The 22,243-nt window shown below is 40.0% G+C and overlaps 1 protein-coding gene across 2 annotated transcripts in view; it reads left to right on the top strand.

The window, feature by feature from the left end:
- TMTC2 (transmembrane O-mannosyltransferase targeting cadherins 2) overlaps positions 1-22,243 on the top strand; it is a 264,093-nt gene that overhangs the window by 131,803 nt on the left and 110,047 nt on the right. Inside the window, exon 3 of one of the 2 annotated variants that reach the window (XM_086610426.1) lies at positions 15,579-15,631. The exons of the other annotated variant lie outside the window; for it this stretch is intronic. Within the exon in view, the coding sequence (XP_086466552.1) occupies positions 15,579-15,631 (53 nt within the window). The remainder of the gene's footprint in view (positions 1-15,578; positions 15,632-22,243) is intronic. 2 annotated transcript variants of the gene reach the window in all.

Below are 22,243 nucleotides of genomic sequence, written 5' to 3' on the forward strand. Positions count from 1 at the left end.
CCACTAGACATATTTATCTAGGGATTAATACGATTACTCTAATCCATTGGACAAGTTGTCTAATCTCATAGGTTTGCACAGCAGAGAAGGAGGTGTCCGTAAGAGTGTCAGTGTTGTCAGCGTAATTAACACGCACCGATGATCTGCAATCTTTGTGGAAAAATTGTGTGAGGTCAGGAGATCATTTTCTAAATAATTTCTGAGAATTATTTATTAATCTTTTCTATGCTTTCACACAGGACCTTGTTTAGCATGCACAAAGTGCTCGTTACATTATGTGGAAACAAACATATATACTATTACTTTAAGTTATTCACGAAAATATTCACCCATTAGCAGACTGTTATGATAAATCTTTGGAAGGTAGCAACTTTTTGTATAAGCTATTTCTAGTTGCCCGAATGGCTGTACAAAGTAGCATGCAAGACGGACATGAGAAGGTAAGAAAAAGCTGAGCTAATTCCTAAAATAAGCTTTACATTCCCAGAGATGTATATTACGCTTTCCAGAATCATTCCTATTTGAACTTTGATTCCAGAGAAAGACACTATATGAATTGTCTATGAGCGTTGCTCCATGACCAAGCACAATGTGCCCGCCTCTGTCTAGGTAGAAAGGTGGACCTATTGCTGTCCCTGGCCTGTAAGAACAACTGACTGGTCGTGGGGAGGAGAGATGCTGCCTTACAAAGTGTAACTCTGGTAGACATTCAGTAGCTTTAGTGTTTGTGTATCAAACACACGTTAACTGTACCCAGTTTGCTCTTCATGTTCTTCACTGTCTGGCGGTTTCTAGATGTGGTGGAAGAACGTGGGGGGAATTAGAGTTCAGTTATGTGTTGGGGTGAATGATTGGGACTGCTCTGATTTTTCAATTGCTCACATTGTCTAATTCTGCTTTTTTTTTTAACGGATGAGGCTGTTGAAAAGGCGTGTGATTGTGGCTGTGAAAACAGCAGTTAGGCCTATTCAGTAATACTTTTTATTTATCAGTCTGTTTACAGTTCAGACACACAAGCCACTGAAGGCTTAAGGGAAGTTTTTGACTACAGATATCATGAAGACGATTCGCCAACCAAAATATCTCCAAGTAGCTCCCTTCATTCTTCATTTGTTTATCCACCCCAAAAAGCTAAGCTTGGATTTTTCAAAGCTGTTTTAACCCTCTTTACCCTCTGCTGGAAACTTTCAGGCTTATCCCTAAGTAGTTGAAGTTAATGAAACAATGAAGGTAGTTAATTCTCAAAAGGAGATCAGTTTGTGTAAGCTGGTGGTTATTGTTAGTTGGAAACTATCATGATCATCTGAAGAACAGTTGATTTATTCAGCCAAATGAATCTACCATTGAAAGGGTAAAAAAAAAAAAAGAAAGAAAAACAAAGGTGCTGAAAAAAAAACCAAATCTATAAAAATTTTTTCAGTCTCTTTATATGTTGTATAGGTTGTCTATATGTCTAGCAGGATGGGAGAGCGCTTAAATAGTTATTTTAGCAGCGCATTGAGCCAAGTCTCTGCCAATTAATGGTATGAGTGTGCTCTCTGCCTTCAATTTCTGAAATGCCTCTCCAGTCTGAGCAAGGGTAGTCTATCAAAAATGTCACTGCTCTGAACGCCTCACCTTAGTCCTCTTACCAGCTCATGGTAAAGTGGACTTACCAGTCCACTTTCACGCTCGCTTCAGACAGTGTTGTCTCACTGTCACACAGGTGCCTTGCAAAGCTCCTTTTGCCTTGTCTTTCTTACTATTGCCCTGCCCTGCTCTTCCCTTGCTCCCTACTGATCTGCAAACAGGAGAGTTGTCCCAGCCAGCTGCTGAAGAAGGAGTTCTCAGGTGGGACAGCTAGTGAGAAGGGTGAGGACAGAAGAGAGGGGTCTGTATCCCACTGAGAGTCGAGATGGGCAGGGGAGGAAGAGCTGGACTGGATGTGAGAGGGCAGGAAGGGAAAGCGGAATTTGCCGGAACAAGGATTTAGCTGCTGCTTCTGCTTTACTAGAGCAAACACAATGGGTCTCAGGAGCAAGTTCCTGTACCATTTCTTAATCTCACCCATATTTTGTTCAGTGACGTTTCTTATTCTTCAGAATATCCTTCCTGAAATGTTTTGCAATGCCCTTTGAGAAACCTGACTATTAAACTATTGGTAAAAAAGTTTTACTAGGTATGTGGAGGGGAAACAGTTAAACATTAGCAAAAAAGAACATAGGGACAAGGGGATTAAATAGCGAAAGACTATGTAACAGGAGAAGTGAAGAGTAACTTTATTGTAGAATTATCTAGTAGCTACTTTTGGCCATGGCACAGTGTTCCACAACCTTCTACTTTGCGCTTTTGCAACTTCTTGGAGTTTTTTCACTTGACTAGCTGAGTTCTGCAATTGCTGTTCTTCTGCTAAGGATATTCATTTTGCATGCTCTCACAGTCTGCAATCCAAAATGCAGTTACAGTGTGTAGGAAAACCAGCATGATTTTGGTTGTATATTTATTCTTTTCTGAGGTTTTCAGTGGCATGACTTAGCAGATATATGCTGGCTATTCAGATAGTTCTGAAGATGTTTGAATGGTACACTTTCAAGCCAGAAGGATTTAAAGCTGTGCCATTGTGATTCAGTTATGTTTTTTAGAGGATGTAAAATCACATTGCTGAGTCAAAAGAAACCATTTTTCATCCCATCTATTTTGGGCTGGAGGGAGAAGCGTTAGACTGTCAAATTATTTTAATCTGGAGAATTTTGATTAAAGTTGAGAAAGAGCTTGCACATTTTTAGTTGGTGTTAACACAGTCACAATGACATGGTCAGGACTGCAAATGTCTTTTATTATCTGGAAACCTGTTTTATGGAGGAGCCAAAATGAAGTTTCAAAGGATTTAAAGCATAGTGTTTGACTCTTCAAAATATGTTCTTCACTTGCTCTTACAAATTTATTTGCTTTAGAAATTTGCTCTTTGTGTTTATTAAAACAAGCTGAAATGATCTTCCTTCTTTTCTCTTCCTTTTATTTTTAATTTGTCTCAACCCTTCCATTAATGTATGTCACAAAAGAATTGAACAGAATGGTTGCATAATGACACCTAATATGTTTATACTTGAAAGAACAGTTTTTAAAGTACTCAGTCATGTGGATCTGTCCAGACCAAGAACTCAGTCACAGCATAAAGGGTTTTAGGGTTACGTGTTTAACATTCTTCACATAAATACATCAAAGCTTAAGTATTTCAAGATCAACTCAAGTTTTTTATGCTTCAACACACTAATGGGTCTGAAGCAAAAACAATGTGCCACCTCTCCACTTGTTTTCTTATCGAAGAAAGGATATCTGTGGGGAGAAAATATTTGTGTAGTGATGCAAGTTACCTTGAGTGTTAGCTAGATGGCACTGAAACACACTTGTGCTGCTGCATTAAAGTGACTTGTTTGTAGCACAATCTTTGTTAAATAAAATTTCAGGAATAAAGTGTCTCTTAGCTGCTTCTTTTCCTTTTCTAACCAGGCATAAGTGTCTAAGTCTTCATCTATGTTTGTTTTTTTCTTTAAAGCATGGTCCCGATTGTACAAGTCTTTTCTTATTGACTAATTATGTTGTCACAGAAAGACAACATGAGATAAACAATGCGGGAATTTTTGCAAGCCATATTAAGTTTTTGGATTTTTTATTTATTTTCAGAATTTGAAAGTCCCTATTTTAACATAGAAAAGATACTCTTTCTTTCTTGCTGATCTGTAAAATAACCTTTTCCAGGCTACAGCTATAGAAGAACAGCATGCTTAGTATTAATTACATTTTAAAATACAAATTCTGCATGAATTACGATTGTGGGGTAACAGAGAAAAATTACTCTTTAAGAAGTTAGCAAACATTCCAGCAATACTAGCTGCATCATCAGAAAAGGTTAGATATTACCCTGCTGGGGGTCCACTGCTGTCTGGCTTTGTAAGTGGTTAGGAAATACTCAAGACAGGTGTATTGGCATAAAATATTGCTTTTGGAGAGCTTCAGGATACAAATGGACAAATTCTAGCATTCAAAAATCAAAGCTCAAATCCTTTTTCCTCATGTGTGTTCCTTTCCAGGAAAAGAACTTTGTTCCTGCAAAATCCTTAGACATCCTGCATTATTCTGTACTCCTCCATAGTGACTTAGAGAACCTTAATGCACGTTTCTGTGTCTCCTCACCTATCTCCTCATTGAGCTGCCACTGTTGTCACTCTCACGTTTTTAGAACTAATCCTCTGATATGCTGGACCACTTGTAAACAAACAGGCATTTACTTAAATATCATTATAGTTGTACTTTTATTATTTTGTTTTGGTGAAGTTGGATTTTACACAACCAAATTGGTTATCCAGTTCCTATCCTCAAAGCGAATGGCTAAAAAGCAATAATTGAAGCTGGTGGGAAAGCGACAGGTCATGAGCAAGTGTACTTAACATCCTACACACTCACATTGCAGCTCTGGACTGGAGGAAACCACTCCAGGACTGTACCTTAGGTTAGATCCCAGGCAAAGACAGCTCAGCTTTCTGAGCTCTCTCTTTATTCTTCTTTCTACCTAATTCTTCTTTCTACCTAGTTTCATCCTAGATTGATGTTGCTCCTGACCTTAGAGAAATGCTAGTTTTTTGCTGTTAGTTGCAAAATGCTGTATGTTGGTTGATCTTCTCCATTTGGAAAATCAAAGTTAATGCAAAGAGAAGTTGCCTTTTATTCAATAAAGTTTCTTTCTGTCAGGATCGGTGACATTTTTTAGAGCAAAGGCAAACCTCTGTATGCAAAGAATAATTTATTGACAGTACATTCGAGAAGGCACCTCGTGCTGTTCTAATTGGTGTGTCAGTTTTCTCAGCACTTTAAGCCTTATGTCTGAGGCCAGTGAGGCTGTCTCAGACAGAGCTCAGTGGTATGTCCTGTCTGGACCTTTTTATTAAAGAGAATACGTCAAGAATGTTTAAAACTTTTATAGTTTTGGGGTTTTTTTTGAATGCAAATATTAAAGCAGAATCTCACAAAAGAGTGAGAGAACAGATCTGCTGGGTGATATATACTCAGATAGTTGTGTTTGAAAGCAGGTTTTATCCTTGCTTGCTTTTGTCCTTGCAAGGGCAAGGCCTTTTGTTTTTGCTTTGTTTAGTTGGATCTTTGTGGTCTCCTGTAGGTCTCCAGAAAAGTCTGCCTGTTGTCTCTGAGACCTGGTTCCCTACTTTTCTCAAGTCTTCTGTTCTCATCCTCATGGTTCATTGATTCCAGTGACTTTTCCAGTTGGCTCTTGCACTGCAGCAGCATTTCCCAGTTTGGTGCTCTGTGAGAGAGAGCTCCCTCCTCCTTCCCAACATCCTACTTGAACCAGCGTGTAGCTGACTGGTAAGACAAGCAGTCAGCCCAATGCTCCACTGACAAGCCGCAGCCCCTTAGCAAAACATATACAGACTGTAAACTGTGAGCAATGAATTATATGCTTGTAACATCTGTCCCAGTGAGAATCTCAGCTTTCATGGAAAAAAAAAAAAAAACAACCCAACAAACCAAACCAATAATACATAGTCCTCGTGGCTTTGGCCAGTGCTTAAGAATGTAAACCTTTTTAATCTGGGATTTCAGAAAGCAAGTAACAAAAATTAAAACGAAGTGGTTTTTCTAGCCTTCCAGTTATTTCTGTGATAAGATTCAAAGGCTGACTGTGGTTTTGACAGGAGTGAGGTCAGCCCCAGCTGTTAACGTTCTTGTCCGAGGGAGGTCTGTTGCAGGCCGTAGATGTTCTTCATAATTTAACTGTTGGTTTAAATCCCCCTTCATTTATGCTTGTAGTATGCAGAAAGTTTGTAAACCTTTCACAGAATTGCTTGGACTAAGATGCAAAGAAGGATATAGGGGCACAGTTGATTCTAAATTTGCCCAAGTCCAAAAGGTGGGTCTTCAGGTCCTGTTCATCTGGCACCTGCAGTTAAACGAGGTTCCTAGACACTATCCTTAAGTCCTTAAACAGCTGCTTTTAGGTGTACACTGACAAATGTGTGTGCAGAGCTCTTGTAAAGCCTATCTAGGTCTGCATATACCACCCACCTTTACTTCTGTGCCATCAGGATTTCAGAGTGCTTCATCCCGCTTGTGCTTTGGCACACTAGGGCTGCTGTATGCCCTGTGAGCTCTGGGCAATGAGTATGTGCTCAGATAGATACTAAATTAATTACTTATTCAATGAGATACCAGAGCGCAGATCTCCTCCAATCCAAAGGACTCAAATCATGCTTACTCATGGTCATTGTCAGATGGGAACCTAGTCATTGCATTGCATTCAGAATCGATCAACTTTGAGAAAATAAAATGACAGTCTTAGGCAGACAATATCTATCTAGTCTGGGGTCTGTCATAACAAATACAGATTAAAATATAGAACTTCTAGTTTGCTCTTGAAAAGGAGGGCATCTCCATGATTCTGGAAAGTCACTGAGCAAAAGGAAGGAAAATACGTTATTTTTTAGAAAGAGGTCCAACTACCTATATCTTCCATTTGTGAATTTGAGACTGGAGTAAGGTTTGTAAGAAACCGAAATTGTCATTTTTTAGAGACTAGCCTAGACATACCTTTTCTCAGAGTGTTAGTTTCTGTGGAGTCCATGCTTGAGGCATTTTGCTTTCAAACATTGAAGATGTTGATGCTTCCAAGCTGTTATGTGATTAAAAATGGAGTCACTGGAGTTTTCAGCATTGTGATGTTTTTATCATTTTCATAATTTTAATCATTTTAATATTAAAAACATTAATCTCAGAAATCACCTCAAACAAACAACCCAGCAATCCTGAAACAGTTTGTTTCAGAGAAGTACAAGTACCACTACAGAGTAGTCTTTACGTTTTAGTTCCTATTTAGATATGTGAATTCTGCAAGGTGTAATTTTTAATAACTGGAAAAATGTCAAGGTGCCTTCAGAAGGACTCCTGAAAAATTTAGCAGTTGTCATTTCTGTCCCTGCATGTATTTTGGTTAATGATTTTTATGTTCTTGTGCAGATAAGAAGGAATTTTAATGAAACTTGGAGGTATGTAATTTGAAAATCTTAGCCTTTTTAGTCTAATTTTTCATCACTGAAATGAATATTGCTAGCCAGAAAAATCCATAATGCGTGAGTACTCATACTCTTTAAAGGTTATCCTCATTTTTTCTCTAAGCAAGGTCAAAAAATGTATTTGCTGCATTAATTGGCAAAGTTGAGAAGTGTGTAAATGATTAACAACTTCTGACTTTTTTGCAGCCTCATTGCTATCTTGAAAATCGATTGAGTGTGGTCAGTCCCTTTCTGTGATACCTCAGGATGCATAATGCTAAAAAATCCCAGCTAGCCTGGCACGCTGGTTCCTCCTGAGCCAGAATTCTATGCAGAAAAGGAAGTCTGAAATTCATTACATTGCCATTAGTCATGTCCTCATTAGGCAACTGAGGAAAAAAAAAAGAACAGAATAAGTTCCTCGACACGTCAAAGGATGTATGTGCCACAGTGTCTGCCCCACTCACAAAGGGAAGTGTATAATAAATAAATAAAAAAAATATGTATGTGCTGTTGACTAGGAGTCTTGGCACTTTAGTACAAGTTGTAGTCGAACTCTTTAAGTTTTCTTCTCTTTTTTCCCATAGATCTCCTGTAGTCTCCTCTGGAAGCACTGTTACCAGTGTTTCAGTGACTGCACAGGTTTCTAGCTTAGTAGATGGAGGGGAGCTGGCAGTAGGAGAATCTCATCATTTTAAGTGCTGCGGTTACTTCTATTGTACCCACCCAGGACAGGTGGAGTTTGTGTCTATTTTAAAAGACTGAGATTCAGCGAAATCAGAGTTGCTGGCAACCGCTCTGATAGCAGATATTTACAGGTTCAAAGACAAGGAGACGGGAGAAAACAGAAGGAAGAGAGGTCGTGGTAGAGGTCCTTAAACCAAGAAAGTTGTCTTTCTGGTTTTGTTCTCATGTTCAAATTTATTTCAGTCTCTCTTCCTTTACTTTGTGATTTATTTTGAATAGCTGTACTATTGAAGATTTTTGTGCACCTTTCCACTCCACTCCCTATTTTTTTCAAATCATACCTTTCTCTTTGGGAAAGGAAAGGATAAGAACTTGAATTTCTTCTTATTTTAACCCATTAATGTTCTTCTTTATGTCTGTGTTGTCGCTCCTTTCTTCTCTGGGTTTCTGATCTTTGTTTCTCTTTTTTAAATTATTGATTTTTCTTACTTAGGAGATTTCCTTCCATTCCCGTTGTATTTATGGCTTTTTACCCCATGTTTTTGCCTTGCTAAAGCAAAAACAGATGTCTGAAATTTCCCTGTTAGATATTATTTTATTTCAAAGGAAAGAGAATTCTGGGATTATTTTGACCTCTCCTGTGTGAGGCAAGAATTTGATAGAAGTGCTGTGTATTAAGAAAAGAGCAAATTCTTAGTGTCTTTCAGTTGTATTGTGCTAAAAACCTTATTTCTACTTTGCACACTTTATCTGAAAACTATGCAATGGTGAAGAGAATTTTTTTTTGTAGGTAAAATTGTTTTACTTCTGTAGACTTTTTTTCTTTCTTAATAGCAAACAGCACTAGTATAATTGTCATTGTGATGGTAAAAAATGTAACAAATTTTATTGAAAAGGGGTTATATCTTTTGTTAAGTAGCTGTCTGGTTTGGGCCTATTTTTTTCCAATTACAATGTATATGTATTTCTAGCTATGCTGCTTACTCTAGTAAAAGATGCTCTCTCCCTTCATACCTCGCCTCACTCATACGTAAGAACGGTAAGTCTTTTGTGTTTTTTCTTAGTGAGATTCTGGCAAACAAAGTAACTAATGGATGGTTCAAAAATGATTAATTCTTTCAAATCAACTTCTTTGTAGTAGAGTAGTGGCTGAAATTGTCAGCTAAAGGCTGCAGCCTCAGTTTAGCTGGATTTGTTCTATATCTATCTACCTGAATATTTAAATCATAAAATTCTGGAGGAATAAGTGGTAAATGATATTGTACTTGGGCTTCCCAGGATGCAGTGTTGGCTCATACTAGATTTTACAGGCTGTTAGGCATCAAAGCGGACACCATTTCCAAAGACATCATTACATTTCAGTGTTGTGCATGGCAGAAGCAAACAGTAAAAGGAGTCAAGGGTGAAGAAAGATGAAAACAAAGTAATTGAAAGCTATTTCTTCTATTAAATATATGTGCAGCAGAAGCATGTTAAAAGAAAATTTCCAGATCTCATAGTAAAAGACATCCCTACTGTCTGTAATGCTTAATTATTTGTATACTTGACAGTTATGAGACAGCAGAACCTTCCTATGCACCATAGAAAACATCATTACAAATTCATTCTACTTTTACAAATATAACATCTGAATTTAGAGACAGTAGGGAATGATTAGAGCAAATTTAGAGACAGAAAGTGGTTAAGCAATCTACTTAGTATAATTCAGCATATCTATGTCAGAATTGATGATAGAAGAAGTATCTTGATGTGATATCAGGTGCATTTTTTCTTAGTACTTGTAGCAAAATTTTGGAAGAATCTCCGCTTTTTGGAGCTATTTGAGGATAACTATTTCATCTATGAGGGAAAGATTAAGGTTTAAGAGGGAGCCTTAAGACACTTTTGACAGGAGAATGAAGAGCTGATGGTGGATCTGTGGGTGGGGCAGATGCTTTGAGGCACAGACACAACACTAGCAGTGAAGTTCGTCTTACTATCTGAAGATTATCAAGGAGCTCAAGATGTGCATACTTCCAAGGAATAAAGAAATATATAACACAACTTTCTGCAGGACTATGGAGTTTGGACCTTTACTAGCATGACATCTGGGTAACTTACGTACTGACCTTAGAAACAAGCAGCTTGTGTAGAATGAACATTCTTAAGTCTGCCAGGTGGGAGGGTATTTTGGGGCCGTACGATCCGTCTTCGTGCATGATGGCTCAAGGACTTCTTGTTTTAATATAAGTTATTATCTTATGTTTGGTGGAACTTTTTTTTTCCCCCCACAGACTTAGAAAAATGAAATGTTGCAATTTAAGGTATAACATTTGTAACTGCTCTCATGTAAGTATTATAAGTCTCAGTTTCCTGAGGAAGCAGGGATGTGTGTGTGTTTTACTACAATGTCAAGAGTGCAGGTGCTTAGTGATATTCTTGGAAGTCATGGTTTGACAGACGTCTTTGGTAGCAGTCATGGCTTAACGAAGTCGCACCGCTTCCTTCAGCTTTCCACCCCTGTATGCTGTTCCCTCCGTTGGGCTGGCTGACACAGTGTCACTTTGTGCAAGGAACTGATCACCGTGAAAACGATAAGGAAACAAATAAACAAAAGTTCCAAAGGAGCACTGCTGTCTAAATTCTTGTATTGTGAAGAAGCCACTGTCTAAATTTACTAGTTAGACAATAAACGTGATTTAAGTGTTAGTCCAGTTATGCCCGCGCTTTGATTTTAAGCAGTCTGGCATACTCTGATCGATTGTCTTCTCCTTCTCACTACCATCCTTCATTAGCAAACTCAATAATGTAATCTAAAAGCCAGGTGATTAATTTCTAAAACACAAAGCCCTTATGTGCCAAATGTATATGTGAAGTTTATGACATACGGGTTACTGATTTTTTTATTAAAAAAAAAAAACAAAACCACAAAAAAACCCAAAAAACAGCAAAGCTGGATGTAGCTTTCCTCTGGACTGGATTAAGGGGAGGACTCAGATTTGTGTGCAACTGAATTTGGTCAACAGCATGCTTAGGGCTCTTCTGAAGGGGAGAGTGCTGTAAGGAGGCAGGTAGCTGCCACAGGCTTCTGCTGAATTTGTTGAGGAAAGTTACCTCTTTGCTCTTTTGTTGTTGCTTTGCCAGCCAGTGTTTGCTTCAGGGCATAATTTTTTCTCATTTGCACTATGGAGTGCCTGATCTTAGGCAACCTAGTTTAGTTCAGTAAACCTTTCTAACTTTTTTATACTGAATTACGTAGTTTTGCTAATCTCTACAAATCTGTGTTTTACATTTGAAAGTGTTTATTAAAAACAAACCAAAAGCTCAAAATAGGAACAACTTTGAGGATTTTTATTTTGATGGCTTTAGTGTAGCAGAAATGTTCAGTGATGTGGGTGTCTGCATAATGTAACACATCCTCTTCCAAATCCTGCCTTTTTTGAATTCTTGACGAAATCCCACACTCATTAAATAGCTTCCTATTATGATAACTTGGAGAGAAGAACTGCTGTACTTCGGCCTTCCCACTGAGTGAAGTCTCATTATAAATCATTTCTTTATGGCTCCAAAATGCTGCGCTTCCAAACTTCGCTCACTAATGAGACTGGTATGAATTTCATAATGGCTGGCTGTTTGCGCCGGAGCCGTGCTCAGGAAAGACTGTTGCGTTTACTTCCTCGATGCCTGAAACACGCTTGCAGTACAATGGGCCTACAAACCAGGAATTTATAAGGAAGGCTCTTTATGTGTGTGTGTATGAATATGGATGAGTACGTGCAAGCAAAATTATTTCCATTTGCACCGTTTTTATTTCTTCCTCCTTTGTTTCGTCCAAAAAGCGGAGAAACTTACTTAAACACAGTACCATTATCAAAACATGTACTTAACAAAAAATAAATTTCTTTCTTTCTTCTAAAAGATTATATGTATTTTTTCATTTCCTTCAGAAAAGCTGTATTGTTTTGCCTAGCAGGAAATAGTAAAGATCTTGTTTAGCTTAAAATAAGATAACTGTGCAGGCTTTCAAGTTTAATGTAATCAGTTAAGGGGCTTCAGCATACCTCTTACAGTACCAGTAATTGACCTCTTTTAAGTACTTCACCTCATAATAGTTTGGTTGAGAAGTATCTTGGTATTGGTTCACAGGAGATTGCTAACTGCCTCATTTCTTCACATTTGCTTAATGGAGAGTAATGAGTCACCGTGTCAATTACAATCCCATGATATGAAGTAAGTTTTGTCATCCATATTCTGCTTCACCGTTTTTCATCTCTCTTTATTTGGATTATTAAGGATTTGGTTTTGCATTACTGAGGTCATGTCATGGTTTGATGTGGAGGGGGTGGGGATTCTGGTGGCAGGAGAGGGGTTTTGCTCCCTGTGACCTCCCTGGTTTTGGAACCGGGTTAGGCTTAGTTCTGGCCACCAGATCAGACTGCCATCCCCCTCGGGGTTGAGCCAATAGGGCGCCTCTGTGAATATCCCTATTTAAGTCAGGACAAAGGAACTGGAAAAGGTGCTTTGCCCAGGAGCGAGGAGAGAAGGGAGGAGGGCACTGCCCCCGCTCCCTGGCTCCCGGCCGGGCAGCTGTCTGCGTCGGGCCGGCGCCGCCCACAGAGAATGGTGGCGGCGGGGCCAGCTGGGGAACTGGGGGGCACCCCACTCCCGGGGTGCCCACTGGGCTGAGTTCACCTGGAGAGGACTGAGATCTGAGAGAAACAGCTGCATCGACAGCAGGTCAGTGAGGATGGAGCGGGAGGAGGTGTGCCGGAGCCGAGTTTCCCCTGCGGCTGATGGTGAGATAGCAGGCGGCCCCCCTGCAACCAGGACGGCCTCGGTGGAGCAGAGACCCACTCGCAGTCCGTGGAGGGAAGATGCCTGAGCCTGAGGATGGTCGTGTTGGGATGCACGACAAGGCGGAGAGGCATCTGGAGCTTGCATGACGACCCACGCCAGAGCGAGTGGCTACAGCTCCCTAAGTATCCGAGACTGTGATAAAGCCCACACTGGGGCAATCTGTGGGGAAGGATTGTTTCCAGTGGGCTGGACTCACGCTGGAGAAGTTTGTGGATTTTTCCTCGTGGGTAGGGGATCCACTGGAGCAGGGGAAAAGGGTGTAAGGACTCCTCCTCCTTTAAGAAAGAAGCAGCAGTAACAGCACGGAATGAACTGACCTGCACTCCCCCAGTCACTGCCCCCTGTGCTGCTGGGGGGAGGAGGTAGAGCCAGGAGGGGGAAGGTGTCGGTTTTAAGATCTGGTTTTGTTTCTTTCTGTCCTCTCGAGTAACTGGTTTTGTTTCCCTTTGTCCTTCTAAGTAACCATTAATAAAATGTTTTGCTTTAAGAAAACCCTGTCTGTTTTGCCCAGGACCATGGTTGGTGGGTGCTCCCTCTGTTCTTGTCTCAACCCTGAGTCCCTTTGTTTTTTTTTCTCCTCTCTGCTTTACTGGAGAAGGAGAGACTGTGTGAGTTTTGGTTGCTGGATCAGCCTAAAACCATGACAGGTCAGTAATTGCTTTACCTTTAACTCCGTTAGTCTCTGGATCAGGCTCTAGTAATACAGTTCTTGTTTTTAAAAGGGCTATGCTTAAATATCTTTTTAAAAACCCCTTAAAAATGTATCTAGACTAAGAGGACAAAAAATTAAAACTATTTTGGTTTTGATTTTTTTTTTTTAATTATCTTCTTTATATTTCATTTGTAGGGAAACCAGGTAGAGGATATTCTATTTAATGTATTCTGTTATTTTTATCAAACATACTTTTGAGGGTATTTTCTGTTGAAGTGTTTGCAGTTTTTATCATTGGCTAAATATTCTTACATTTTTGCATTTCTATTCTGGTGATATCTTCACAACACTCTTTGCTGTCATTGAGTACTCATTACTTATAGAGCTAGCCAGTGCTGTCTGCTGCAAAAAAGTTTAATTTCTTCTCTCTGTTAATTTTCTAATAGATATTCATTCCCATTTGTATTTTGTGTATTCAATAGGAAATGAATACAAAAAAATTCCCCAGTAATTAACATAGAACCTAGCAAGCTCTCTCTTCTTTGAATTAGTCTTTAAGCATAACTGATTCTATAAGAGACTAACTTGATCTAATGAAAGAGAGGAACAAATGAAACTGTTATTAAAATGTTAATTTTCCCAGTCTTGCTTCTCTGAGATTGCAGTGCTTACTGGTCAGGTTATACAAAGGCTGTTAGTTTAATTTCTTCTGTAAGGTTGTTTGTTGTTTTGTTGGTTTTTGGGTTTTTTTGTTTTTTTTTTTTCCCTCCAATGTGTTATTCTTTAAATGTTAGAGCGTATATCTCCAGAATTTTATTGCCAGTGCTTCATAGCCACCTAGTTAGCTACATGGAAGGCAAGACTAGGTTAGATAACAAAGGAACCATGTAGATGTGCTTCAGACTATTTGTTTTGACTAGGAGTATGAGAGAAGTTTCTGTTAATATACTTGGAAACCATGTTTTTCATCGATGGTGATGACCTACTATTTGTTAGCATTCTCCTTGTATTACCTTTCGTCTGCTGTTGAAAATGATCATTGAATCTCAGAGATACGTAGTTCTCACTGTAAATCACTTTTCTGAAGGCTTTCTGAGACTGATAGTCATTGCTATGTTGCCTTTAGCTTCTCCAGGTCTTTGTGGTTACCATTGTTTAAAATGTGATGCTAATGTAGCGTGGAATAAGTAGAAATTATACAGAGATTACATCCAGACCGTAGGAGATGCCCTGTTATTTATAATAAACACTGCATCTGCAATGAGTGATTAGTAAATAGCTGATACTGTGAAATTTATTCCTGCTTCTAAAGGTACTGACTTCAGACATAACAGTTGCACTGCTCGTGTCTTTTGGCCATCCTCTTGTACCACCTCATAAATAAATGTATTTCGTAGGTGAGTGGGTATAGAAGGGGGATGGGTTTTTTGTTTCTTAATGATTTTTTTTACTCGCAACATAGCCTGGTATTCAGATTGTTACACAAACAGGTTCTGAGTCACTTAATTTTTTTTCCCTATCTTGCTGAACCAGTAGATCTGAAAATAAAGTAGCTTTACCAAAACAAGCTTTAAATATTCTGTTTTCAAAGGAAATAAGTGACTATTTGCATGATCTTAAATGAATCTTTCTTGATAATATTAAAACACTTTCTGTGTTGATAAGCAGGTTCTGTATTTCACATGGACTTTCAATATTATCTGTTTCTCTTTGGAAATGTAGGTGCTTAAGCTTTACTAGAAGTCTTCACACCTGTAATACATTTTCTTTGTTACAGTCATAGTTTCAAGATGATTCTGCTGCTTGTTCTTTTGCTTTATTTTAAAGATACAAATAAGCAGAACACCTCAATTTTTTAGTTTGCAAAGGGGAAAACAAAAAAACACATTAAATGATACTTGTTTTGCACTGTAGAAACTGACTTTTGTAACTCAATGGACTTCCAGCTGATGGATTTCTATTACACCTAGATAGGTTGTTCTGTCAAAACTAGAGCCAACTTGCTATTTATGTCATGTACAGAAACTGATTATTGATGACATCCTCCTACAGGATTGATAAAGTTGCTTAGTCGTTGCCAGAGGCTTAATCTGGGATTAAATGACTTTTTTTTTCTCATAAAGTCAATTTCTATTTGCATTAGTCACTTAAAAAGCAGGTGTCTATTTACATTCTTATAGTGTGTGTTTTTCTCCTACTGCGTATTAAACCAGCTTGTAAGCTTTAATTTTCCTTTGTTGCCATCTTACTAGTGTAGGAAATGTGTGAAATATGCCATAAAAATTTTTGGAGGTAGGTTTATAGGCAGGATTGCACTATGTGCTCCAAGGGCCATTTTATACTTTGCTTCTTTTTTTCTTAAGCACACCTGTATGTTGTACAGAAGAGCAGAACAAACTTCCTTTAGAAGAAAAAAATGCATATCTATCTGTTCAGGTGGGCAAGGCTTTAGTAAGTTGCCAACAGTTTGTACAGGATGAGTAGTTCAACAGCATTGTCGGGTCAGATTTACTTAATACGATGTCGGAGATACAAATGACACAATGAGCCTCAGCCTTGGGTACTCACTTTCAGATGTGTTCGTTACTCGAGAAGACAGCCTGGCTGTACGGCAGGTACAGCCTTTGCCTTTCCAGCAGGACTTGGGTAAAGCTTTGTTTCTCCCCAAGGCTCTGCTGGCCATCAACTCATCCAGTTGCTCCAGCGCAGTGCTGAGCTGTGCTGCCTGCCGGAGCCGTGCCACTCATCCACGAGGCTGTCCTGCTTCCTCGTAGTCCACGTGGCGGAGGTGAACTGATGCTCTTTTACGCAGCTGGAATTTTCCCTTGGTCCCCTTTGAACTTACCTGAACTGCTCTGTCACGTTATGCAGTTGTGTGTGCTAGTTGGGCTTATTAGCATGTTGATAATAGGTTTCAAAAATTTCAGTCATGTTTTTTGTCTCATTATGCGTGCTGTTAGCTTTTTTCAGAGTCTTAGTTGAACTATTTACTTTTACTCTTTGTCGTGGTTTTTTTTTTTTTGGACTGAGGGTCGAGACAAGAACCGAAAAGGGAGCACCCACCAAACATGGTCTCGGGCAAAACATGACTCAGGCTTACTTCTTAAAACGAAATAATTTATTAACAGTTACAAGAGACACAAGGGAACAAGAAAACCGGTTACTTGAGAGGAGAAAAGAGAAAACAAGGCCCGATCTTAAAACAACAACCTCCCCACCCCCTATTTTCCTTTCGTTCCTGGCTCTGCCTTCCCCCCAGCGGCGCAGGGAGACAGGGAATGGGGGAGTACAGGTCAGTTCATCCATGTTGTTAACTGCCGCTCCTTTCTTAAAGGAGGAGGAGTCTTTACACCATTTTTTCCCTTGCTTCGGTGGATCCCCTACTCACAAAGAAAAAGTCCCCAAACTTTTCCAAAGTAAGTCCTGCCCGCAGGATTGCAATCCTCCCCATGGATCGCACCAGTTCGGGCTTTACCAGTCTCGGCCTCTTAGGGAGCCGCTGCCACTCGCGTCGGCGTGGGTCGTCCCACGGTCTCCAGATGCCTCCACGACCTCGTCGTGCATTCCATGCCCCATTATCAACAGTACCTGGTCGCGCATCCCCTGCTCCACGACCTCTCCTGGGCTCAGGCATCTCCTTCCCGACGTGGGTTTCTCCACAGGCCGCGAGTGGGTCGCTGCTCCGCCGAGTACACCCTGGCTGCAGGGGGGCCGCCTGCAATCTCACACCGATTTGCAAGGGAAGCCTCAGCTCCAGTACACCTCCTCATGCTCCATCTTTGCTGACCCGGTCGTTGTGGTTGTCTTCTCTTAGATATTAATCCTCTCTGGGGAAGCTCGGCCCGGCGGGCACCCCGGGAGCGGGGCGCTTACCGAGTCCCCCATGTGGCTCCCCGGCGCCATCTTGAGCACATGGCGCCGGCCCGGGCCCGAGCGGCCGCTCGGCCGGGAGCCGGGAGCGAGGGCAGCGCCCTCCTGCTCTCTCCTCGCTCCTGAGCAAAAAGCCCTTTTCCCGCCCCTTTGTCCCAACTTAAATAGGGCAATTCGCAGAGGCGCCGCCTTGGCTCAACCTCCCCCGGGGGGGGGATGGGACTCAGATCTGGTGGCACAGGGAGCAAATCCCCTCCCCTGCCACCAGAACACCCCCCCACACATCAAACTATCACACTCTTTTTTCCATAACTTCTTTTTTATACCTTGTATGTTATCAAGAAGGTGCAACATTATTGTACCTACTTTATGAGTCAGTATTGCTGTTAGCATTTTCCCTTGGTGAGTTTGAAATGTGGCCATTAACTAGTGTAAATTGCTGACATCAATGGCACTACTCTACCAACCAGAAAGCTTGAATTCTTCTTCTTCTTCTTCTTCTTCTAGCAAATAGAGACTGATATTTACATTGCTTGATATTGCACTAAAGATCTGAATGCAAAATATTTGTCTTTTTGTGTGTTCTGCTTTTTGTTTTTGCAACATCATGTATGCATATATCTGGGGATAGAAGGATGCTTATGGAGAAGGAGGGCAGAAAATGTATCAAGAAAAAGGGTAGCTTTTACATTATGATGACTAGGTTATTCATTAACTCTCCCAGATTGTTTTTTATTAATAATTTCTTAGCAGGTTTGTGGAGTTTTTTTAAAGTTTGCAGAAGCATTTATATGTGGTAGTTTTAAGAAATGTGCTCTAGGATGAGAGAATGTCTTAAGGGCAGAGATGGGCAGCAATCACCCTTAAATGGACGGATGAATGAAGAGTGCAAACCGTTAGTATATACAACTGAGGGTTTGGGGTTTTTTTTATTAGAGAAAATGGCATGGATTTGCACTTACGACAATTGGGGAGAAAAAAGAAAAGTGTTGGTTTGTAAGAGGTGAATTTTAGAAATGTTCAGAAGATCCTAATGTGACCGAGGTAACAAAATGTGAGAATCAACTAAGGTTTTGCCTGAGTTGGAGGGAAGTGAAGCAAATGTTAAGACAAAGTAGGATTGCAGGAAGCTTTAGTACTTAACGTAGAAATCACCAGAGCATGGATGGTTATACTTCTAAAGGTCACAAAGAGAAAATTCTTCTAGAAAAAAGTATTCTTCTTTTCAGTGGGAATACTGATAATACTGTTATGGTAGTCACAGGAAATTATGCCTAGAAGTTACCTCAACAGGCCATGAAGTGCATCATACTATCCCTAAAACAGGACTGACAATAAAAGTATTTCTCACAAGTTACACATTCAATCTATTCTTAAAGGCAGCATATAGCCGTAGACCCAGCCTCCATGGAAATTTTTTCCAGTGCATTCCTATATTGAGCAGTGGAAAGCATCTCCTGATAACTAACATGAATCTTCCTTTCTTAAACTGAAGCTTATTATTCTTATCCTTTGGACATGGATATAGATAACAGATTATTCCTTTCCTGTTTTCAGCAGTCATCCATGTACTAGAAGGCAGCTGTCATGTCTAAACAGCTTATGTTCTTTCTTTCCTCATGGGACATGTTCTTCTGGATCACTAATCAATCTCATTCCCTCTTCTGACCTCTCTCCAGTCCATTGGTTTCTGAAAGTTCTGTGCTAGAACCAGACACTTTTAGGATTTACTAGTATTGAGAAGAGTGGAAAGATTACTTCATGTATCTTGAAGGGTATGCTTTCATCTGTAGTCTCAGTACAGTGTTTACGTTTTTAGCAGTGGTTTAAAAGAGTTACTTGTGATCTGTGATAATCCCTGATGCTTCTCTGAAGATGAGCCAACTGCTTGTTCCACATCTCGTACATGTGTAGCTTTAAGCAGTCGGAGTTGCCCCTGCCTTTCATATAGGATTATTTTTCTGAACATATCTCTGTTTTTTCAAGATCATTTGGAATTCTGGTTCTGTCTTCCAACATACTTGCATGTTCAGTGAGCTCTCAGCATTTTGGCTAGTGCAGAAAGTACAGCACCCTTCCTTCACTGCAAAAGCTCTCAAATGAGACCATGCTTGTTAAAGGAAATGCAGGTATGACTGTTGGATCACCTGTCAACCTGTGCACTGGTGACAGTAGTGCTGGACAGCATTCCTGAGCAGTCTGCCCGTTCAGGAATGTCTTTTGGTCCCAGCGGGCTTCTGACCTCCTGTGTTAAGTTCTTGCTGCTGCAGATAGATGGATTAACCCTGAGTAGATGTCCTATTTTCAGCTGGGACAGAGTTAGCTCTTCTCTTTCACAGCTAGAATTGCTCCGTGTTTTGGTTTTAGTCTGAGACTTGCTCTGAGTAGAATGCTGACAGCGCACTGATGTTTATGGCTGGCACTGAGGTCTCAAGGACTTTTCAGCTGCCGTGTTCTTGCCAGTGTGCAGGAGCACAACAGGATAGGGGGGAGCATAGCTGGGACAGAGGGTCCACGACTCTCCTTATGATTTGTACTTAGGCTTAGGATTTGCCATTGTCACACTGCATTTGGCTGTGTAGACTTATCCTCAGAGAGAGCCTTCTCTGTGCACTGATCATGCTCACAGATTTATCGAACTACTGTAGCATTCATGCAGTTTTTGCTCTTAATGCAATTTGTCTTTTCTTCTGTAGTCCTTGTAACCTCAGCTAAGAGATTAGAGGGTTTTAGTTTGTTGGGGTTTTTTTGTTTGTTTGTTTTGTTCCTGTTTGTTGTGTTTTTTTTTTCTAATTTAAAGATTCATATTGAAGAATCAAAGATTTTAGAGGAGCACTGGGCAGTTTTAAATGCCAGTATTTATAACTCAGTTCAAATTTTAGTAAGGCAAGCCAACAGCAATGAAGATTGCTTAGCTTATGTGACTTGCTCATTACAACGAAAATATATACACATAATCTTCAGCTGTTTTATGAATGCACTGACTTCTTTGTTGAGAAAGAATTGTGTGAATTCATAACACTACAAGTAAATGTCATTTAATATGTACAGTTGGTCTCAATATTGGATAAGCTATAGAAAGAGTTCCAACTCTGAGGAAAAACAGACCTTCAGGGCAGCTGTTGTGGTATCGCCAGTGTAAATGAGTGAACCTCACTTATGGGTCATGCGAGCAAGAGCAAACTGGGCAGGTGGAGAGCGAGCAGTAACGGTCACATCCAGCTCAGTACTACAACCCAGTAGGGGTTGTGGCAAATAACTTCATCCCTGGTGGAGATACATTTTGAACTCTAGTTCAGCTCAAATTCAGCTGAGCTGTGATCCGTAAGCCTCTACCTATCGTGAAAACAAGATACTGTCAGTCTCGTGATTTGGCAGTGTTTTGCTGCTTTGGGAAGCCCCAGGTCTCAAGCCAACATATTTTCAAGGAGCTCTAAGTTGGGAAAGAAAGTCCTGTGAGTAATGCCTGGTGACTTAACCACTTTCTTTTTTGCATTTCCTGAGTTCTAAAAATAACATTTTGTTTGTGGTTAACCCTGGTGATTTTGATACCTGGACTGTCTCGACCATGTGCTGTTTTTAATGTTGCTTTGTGAAATGGACAAGGTGAGGTTAAAAGAATAGTGTCTTTTGAAAATGCTTTGGATACCGCTTAGGTGATGACTGAGCTTTGGCAGGGGCTGCCCAATCAAGAAATCTGCTGCAGTGCCTTATTTAAGAGCAGTATAATGGAGTGAGGAATTAGGATTTAATGCAAGGGAAATGTGCGATGTGGGTGGGTCATGCAGATGGATTTCGGTAGGGAGACGAAAAAGGTTTCTGCAGTCACAAACACTAAAATTGCAGTGGTGGTACTTGACTGTTAGCAGGCAGGAGAGATGTTAAACCTGATCTAAATCAGTGCTCATTTTTTTTCCTCAGATGAAAATGACTACTTATGAAAGGTTAGAGGATTTATGGGGGTGTCAAAACATATGGCAGATGGGCTGGATTAGGACTCATGAGCATAGTAATCCAAATCCTTTCTGCCAAGCATTACAGAGGATCTCCTCCTGCTGCTGGGCTACACTAAATGTACACAGTCAGAGGAGCACAGGCTGTCAGGAGGCTCAGCAGAAGAGGTGCTAGTGAAAGTGCTCTCTGAGCAGAGTTCATTTTGAAAGCACTTTCTTTGCAGGCAAAAGTCTACTGGGAAACTGATTATATTATTTAATTTTAGTAAATTGCGGTAACCATTTTTTTTTCCCCTTTGGTTTGCTATACAAATACTGGAAAAAAGTGAAGCCAAAATGTGATCTAAACCTTTTTAATCATCTCTGATTATATTAGCACAGAGGGATAAAAGCTGTACAAAAGTCATGAGTGTATGAGTGTTGAGAGAGAAGAAAAATGGGTATGAGTTTGTCATTCCCCTTTGAGCCATTGTTATCTGTGTGTGGTTTGTGGGGTGTTTTTGTTTTTTTTTTTTAAAAAAAAAGCATCCTACTTTAAATTTTTCTGTCAGATGTTTAAGTATTAGGGACAGTTTTAGTCTTTGTTTTAGACTGACTCCAGAGGATCTCCTCTGAAATCTGAAAATTCGCAATGGCATGTCAGTGTTACACAGGTTATTGGTAGCTGTGTAGTTAATTTTGAAAAGATGTAAAGCTACTGGCTTTTGAGAAGATTCATGTCTGAAATAGTTTCTGGAGAAGGATGCAAACCGTTTGTGTCTGAGGCATCAAGAGGATATTGCAGTCCATCGCTATAGTCAGTTAACTAAGGTAAAGAATCCACCAGAGCTACTTCGCCAGTTAACTAGTATTTTACAGCGTGATAAATAGATATGCTGGTGTGGAAAACCACCTACTCGGATATCTCTGAGCTCCACGAGTGAATGCTTAGGTATTTCATTTGACACTGCTGTAAAATGTTTAAAAAAAAAAAAAAAAAGAAGTTTTGTTAAAGCATGAATCACAATACCCCACGTATAGATACGTTATGTTTTTTTGTAGAACCAGGAAGTGTGAGGATCTGGACCTTACAGATCTTAAATTTAAGCTTAAAAGAGAGGCTGCAAATAGTTACTCCAGCAGTGAGGATGGATTAGCTCCAAGGTACAGATTGCATTCTAGGACTAGGAGCAAGAGGCAAGCTTTTCATTGTTACTGTTTTGTGA

Source organism: Tauraco erythrolophus, chromosome 4 (genome assembly GCF_009769465.1).
Source record: "Tauraco erythrolophus isolate bTauEry1 chromosome 4, bTauEry1.pri, whole genome shotgun sequence".
In the NCBI taxonomy this organism is placed as follows: Eukaryota; Metazoa; Chordata; class Aves; order Musophagiformes; family Musophagidae; genus Tauraco; species Tauraco erythrolophus.